This window comes from Lethenteron reissneri, unplaced genomic scaffold (assembly GCF_015708825.2).
Source record: "Lethenteron reissneri isolate LAM-NWPU_2019-01 unplaced genomic scaffold, ASM1570882v1 scaffold_1359, whole genome shotgun sequence".
NCBI lineage: Eukaryota > Metazoa > Chordata > Hyperoartia > Petromyzontiformes > Petromyzontidae > Lethenteron > Lethenteron reissneri.
Genome location: NW_026891068.1, coordinates 56152 through 62198, shown reverse-complemented (window position 1 = coordinate 62198; position 6047 = coordinate 56152). Strand labels below are relative to the sequence as shown.

The following is a 6047-nucleotide window of genomic DNA, read 5'->3' as shown; positions in this document are numbered from 1 at the left end:
AGATAAAATGGTCCAAAAATGTGTAGTTAAATCTTTTTTTGCATGGTTAATAACATCTTTCCAATGATTACTAAGTTTGTACCCATCATCACGGTTGAAATTATGTCTGTGTTTGTATATCTGAATGGCTTCGTGTACAAACCTTTGATGGTATCCAGAGGGTTTGCAGAGCACCTTAGTCTCGGAAAAAACAATATCATGAGAGCCCATCTGTGAAGGATGTCATCCCTGACTTGCAATACCCTGGAGTCTATAAACTGAGTTGCAGCTGTGGTGATTGTTACATTGGGGAAACGAAACGTCATGTCTCTGATCGTGTCCGCGAGCACAAGCAAGATTTGAAACACGGCAAAATTGAGTCTTCCGCCTTTGCCGATCATTGCTACAACGCGGTGGGCTCTCATGATATTGTTTTTTCCGAGACTAAGGTGCTCTGCAAACCCTCTGGCTACCATCAAAGGTTTGTATACGAGGCCATCCAAATTTACAAACACAGACATAATTTCAACCATGATGAGGGGTAATCATTGGAAAGATGCTATTAACCATGCAAAAAGATTTAACTACACATTTTTGGACCATCTGCCGCCCTTCCATGCGCACCTTCCCCTGTAAAACACGAGATCATCGAGTCCACGCATTTCCCCCGTGTTCGACGGGGGAAATGCTCGCCGGGGGGGGGGGGGGGGGACGCTGGGAGACACTGGGAGATGCTGCACTCGGTGCCGGCGACATACAGAACTTGTGGGTCCTCGTGGTCAGCAAATCTGAGTGGGAGAAGCGGCATGTGGTTGGAGGGGCAGAGGTGGTGGTGGGGGGGAGGGGCAGGGCAGGGTGAGCAATGTGGACGAGTCACCGACTCCTCCTCTCTCTCCCATCATGCTGAGATCTCGGTGGCTACTTTGTCCCAGGCTCGGGAGCCGATTGCAGATCTCACTCTTGCAGGGATCCGCCTGGCGCCCCCCCCCACCCCGTCGGCAATCACGCAGGGTGGCGGTGGGTGGGGTGGTGAGTGGGGTGGAGTGAGGGAGGGGAGTTGAGGGCAACTGGGAGGTGCGGAACGACAGCCGCGCCATCAGGCAGCGACATCCGCTGACAATTTTGTCCGGCCATGATTGTTGTTGCCAGGGGCGAGGCCCGTGGGGGCCACGGCCGACAGTCGACGGGGCGAGCGATCGAGCCGGCGGATTAGTCGGGGCCCCAGCTTCCCAGCAAGCCGCCGCCGCCGTCACTTGCACGTGTACTCCTCCGCCCCCTCGCTGCACGTGCTGCAGCGCACGTAGCAGCACCAGCGGAACTCGCACTTGCAATGCCACGAGCGCGTGTACCGGCGCGTGTCGTAGCCGCGGCCGCAGCACAGCAGCTCGCAGCCGTCGGCGCGCGGCGACGTGCGGTCGCACGGGCGGCCGCGCGTGCCCACGCTGCCCGTCAGCCGGTCCTCCTCGCAGTAGCTAGGCGAGCTCTCGGTGAACACGAGCTCCGTGTGGAGCGGCTTGCGGTGGCCGCGCGAGCGCCTCGCCTGGAGGAAGGCGGGGTAGCGGTGGCGGTAGCGGCCGGCGTGCACCGGCTCCACGTGGACCGCCTCGTCGTACTTGCGCTTGAGCGCGGAGCCCACCTCGCGGAACTGGGGCAGCGTGGCCCAGCACGTCCTGGTGGTGCACGAGCCCAACACTCCGTGGCACTTACACACCGGCTTCATCTTCTCCTCCAGCACCTGGCGGCACGTGGGGGGGGAGAGAGAGACGAGAGGGCAGGAGAGCATCGGGGAGGTAGGTGGGGACAAGTGGGGGGGGGGGGGGGAGACAGAAAGACAGAGAGAGACAGAGAGAGACAGAGAGAGACACAGAGAGACAGAGACAGACTTTGACTTTAATAATTTTATTACATCAGCGGCAATTGTGCTGGAGTTTTCCAATATATGAGCCTTTATGGCAACACACAAACATGTAATAAAAGACTCCGTCAGCCACTGCTGGTCTCCGCTTGTCTTCTATTTAGGTTCTTCTCCGCACCCCGCTGGTCTCCTCCACGGACCAGCGTCGTCTCCTCTCGCGTGCCCCGCACGCTCCTCCGTTAGCTCCTCTACTCCCGCACTCCGCACCCCGCTGGCCGACGGCGTGCTGAGGACCTTCGGCCACGTGGCCGATGGTGCGGATCTCTCTCTCACCACCCAACGTGGCTCAGCCTCTCAACTTCCACGACTGCCCCGATCTCTTCCGGGCTCCCACTAATATACATTCCCCCTCATGTGATCCTGACTCCTCCCCTTCCGGATCGTCAGATCCGGCCTTCCCATAATGCCCCGCTGGCTCCGCCCCCATTCACCTCGCCTCCCATTGGAGCCGAGGTGAACGGTGGCCCCTCCCACACGCCCCGCAGACCAGGCTCCGCCCCCCAATACCCCGGGCCGCGTGATTGGACCAGAGCCCAGCAACAACCCCATTTACACTATGAGACACCTCCTTTACCAGTGGCAAAATATAGTGATAGGTTTTAACCCTTTCAACTGGTACAAAAACTGACATCATGTTTGCAAGAACCACAAGAACCACAACACAAGCAGTCAAAATGCAAACAAAAAGAAACTCTGATGATGATAATGATATGCACTGTCCTTGAAGTTAATTGGTCCGCACTCGAGACAGCTTTCCTTAGCTAAAAATAAGCATTGTGCCGGAAAAATGACGAGGAGAAGAGGTAGGATAATGGGGGGTGGGAAGGGGGGGGGGGGAGAGAGGGGGGAGGGGGGGGGTGATTTTGTTTTCAGCGCCTGCGTTGAATTGGATCTGGAGGAGTGCTTGGTGTGGGGAAATCGCTGGCACCTTGCGCCCGGCGGCGTTGTTGTGCAGGTTCATGAGCGTGCGCGCGCTCCGCTGGACCTCGCGCGCGTCCACGAAGAGGCGCGAGAACTCGAGGCTGTGGCTGAGGTCGGCCGAGCAGCCGCCCTGTGCATCGTAGAAGCCGCCCTGCTTGGCGCCGTCGCAGCCGCACCAGCTCCGGTCGCCCCGGCCGCACGCCGCCGTGATGGCGTACGCCACGGCCGCCGCCATCACGGCGTGCGCGAAGGCCGCTTCTCGGCTACCTGCTCGTGTCGGGGAGCCCACGCATGGGGGGGGGGGGGGCGGTGTGAGCAGCAGGGTGGGGGAGCAGGGACGCGGGGGAGGTGGGGGGAGGAGACGCGGGGTCGCGGTGATGGGGGTGGGGAAACAATTGATCGGCTGGATAAGGCAACTGCTGTATCATAAGCTCACGGGCAGCCTGCTGATACATGGAGTCCTCTCTGAGGAGATACCAACTGGGTCAGGTGTGCGACAGGGGTGTCTCCCTATGTCACCGGTGTTATTCATATTGTGAATGGAGCCCTTTGCCCAGGCGGTCAGGGGAAATCAGCGGATTAAAGGGGTGTAGGGAGCCAGCAAAAATAGCCATGTATATGGACGATGTCGTCATTTCCTGTGGGGATGTCTCCTCGGTATGGGAGGCCCTAGGACTCGCGGATAGATTATTTTTGGCCTCGGGATCTAACGTAAATGTGAGGAAGAGTGAGATGCTGATCTTCAGTGACCCCAGGCTATTCGAGGGCCGTCCACCGGTATAACGGTGCTGGGAGAGGGGATCAAGATCCTAGGGGTCAGCTTCTGTTGGCAGGACTCGGCGACGAAGCATTGGATGGGAAGGGAGAGGGCGGTGAGGGGCGGGCCGGCCGGCCGGGCAGACAGGCGCCTTCCAGTGGAAGGTAGAATGTTGGTCCCGAGGGTGGAAATCCTCCCGGCACTTATCTACCGGGCCTACGTGATCTCGCCGGGCGCGCAAATGGCGAAAAGACTGCAGCGAATGTTCTTCAGGTTCATCTGGGGAGGGGGGGGGGGGCGCGATGGGCCGAGTGGAACGGAAAACGATGTATAATAATAAAATCGTCGAGAACGGTGGGAGGGGCGCCCCGAATATCACGTGCACCCTCGCCACGATCCTGGTCTGCGACACGCTGCACCTGTATTTCTCCAATGGACTCCAGGTGGAAGCCTCGTTACGTACGGCACAGGCAGGCGTGGCTCCTGCGGTGGCCAGGGACGGCTTCGTTGCCGCGCGGCACCCCCGCGGCTTGGCCTCAGGGGTGGTCGTGCACCGCGGCAAGCGAACACGTCGTGAGGCGTGAGCCGGCCCAGACACGCGCGTCGTGGATTCCCAGGGACGTCCTGGCGGAGACGTCTAAGCAGGAGGCTGGTACAGAGGTGCCAGGTGCACGGGGTGCCGTGCACCGACTACTTTAGAAAAACGTAACATCGCCAGCCCTGACGAAAAGGCAATGGGATTTATCCTGGCTGGCGGCCTGGGACAGGCCGGAATAAAGACGGTTCATGTGTTCCCGAAGATTGGCCCGCACCCTCAGTGCCCATTTGCTCGGGAGGTGTGGGAGTTATGTCAGCCTCTGCTGCCTCATTTTTGTCCAGTAAAGGCCACATTGCCTAATATAATTTGGGGGATGTTCAGACAGAGGGCGGGGGAGGTCTGGGCTCAGGCGTGGGCCGTCGTAAGCGCCGTGAAGGAGGCGGCCCTGTGGGCGGCGCGCGGGAGAGTGATTAAGGGCACCTGCATGTCGGCCGTTGGAAAGGGTGGTGTAGGTGGAGACAGAGATGGTGGGCAGTGACGCCGCAAATGAGAAATGGCGGTGGCCTCCACCCCCGTGTGGCACAGAGTTTGAGGACGGCCTCCGCTGCGAGGGTAGGCGGATTCATGTTTCTTCCCTGGCGACGGTAAACTTCTTCGCTCAAAGGTTGTGTGCAGGATGTGTTTCTCGTGTTTCATACTCGGTGCACCTGCTGTCAGGGAGAGTGGTGCAGGCACTGGTTGTTACAACAGGATCACCGGCTCGGGTTGTGGTCATGCTTTCTCCTGTTCTTTTTTCCTGTTCTAGGCAGAGGACTGCCCATGATTGAGAAATGAAAAAACTTTTAAATAAATAAGAAACGTGGCGCGTTGCGAGTTCTAGAATTCAGAGAGAGACGCACAGGGTGACCGCACACCGCGGGTCCGCCCCTCTGCCGAACTGACGCCGAGTCGGGGCGCTCACCGCCTGGGAGCTCCTGGCCGAACACCGTCTCCTCCCCCAGCGCCGAGCAATTCCAGCGGCTGAATTGGAACTGGTGCCGGCACTCGCCGATTCCCAGCCGCGCGCCCTCGCCGACCGCGACCATCGCGTCCGGGTGGCTCCGGCACAGCGCCCGCTGCTGTGGCGTCAGTCCCGGAATCTTGCCGCAGATCGTGTCCGCGGACAGCGCCCTGCAGCCATCGGGCAGGCAGACGGACGCACGGACGGGCGCGTGGACGGAGAGCCGCCCGGCGGCACCGTGACCAGCGCGAGCGAACGCAGCAGCAGCAGCAGCGTGCAGACTTCTCCCTCGACGATCTTCACAGCGACCCGACATCGCCATCGCAGCCCCCCCCCCCCGTCACAACGCCGCGCGACGAGCCCGGCTTCTCGACGAGCCCGGCTTCTCTCTCTTACCCCACTCGCGAGTAGAAGAAGGCCGCCGTGAGAGCAGCAGCAATGCGCAGGAGGAGGAGGGGGCGGTGCGGCGGTGCCCAGCGGTGGACGCGCGCGCCGCATGGCGCCGTCTGCCGCGTGGCCGAGGCGCTGGCGCGCGCCATCTCGCGGAGTGTCACAGTGCCGCTGTGACGAGTCGAGCCAGACCACCTCGTCACACGCAGCAGCAGCTACACACACAGTGACACTCAGCTACACACAGTGACACTCAGCTACACACACACACCTACACACAGTGACACTCAGCTACACACACACACCTACACACAGTGACACTCGGCTACACACAGTGACACTCAGCTATACACAGTGACACTCAGCTATACACAGTGACACTCAGCTACACACACACAGCTACACACAGTGACACTCAGCTACACACAGTGACACTCAGCTACACACAGTGACACTCAGCTACACACACACAGCTACACACAGTGACACTCGGCTACACACAGTGACACTCAGCTATACACAGTGACACTCAGCTATACACAGTGAC

General features: G+C 59.8%; 1 protein-coding gene across 1 annotated transcript; it reads right to left on the bottom strand.

The window, feature by feature from the left end:
* Window positions 1-698: 698 nt before the first annotated feature.
* LOC133362073 (protein Wnt-7b-like) lies at window positions 699-5649 on the bottom strand. The gene is made up of 5 exons (XM_061581036.1): window positions 5507-5649; window positions 5072-5280; window positions 2857-3082; window positions 1565-1715; window positions 699-1438 (listed from the first exon to the last, which is right to left on the bottom strand). Exons 1-5 carry the CDS (start codon window positions 5647-5649, stop codon window positions 1229-1231), a joined length of 939 nt encoding a protein of 312 aa, XP_061437020.1. The 3' UTR covers window positions 699-1228.
* Between the last annotated feature and the right edge of the window lie 398 nt (window positions 5650-6047).

Bases quoted from the DNA above. Each gene is read 5' to 3' on its own strand.
- LOC133362073 (XM_061581036.1), bottom strand. From the start codon at position 5,649: ATGGCGCGCGCCAGCGCCTCGGCCACGCGGCAGACGGCGCCATGCGGC. The intron at 3,083-5,071 runs GTGAGCGCCCCG...CGACACGAGCAG, and splicing joins CGGCCAGGAGCTCCCAGGCG to GTAGCCGAGAAGCGGCCTTC. The intron at 1,439-1,564 runs GTGCACGCCGGC...TACTGCGAGGAG, and splicing joins AGGCGGTCCACGTGGAGCCG to GACCGGCTGACGGGCAGCGT.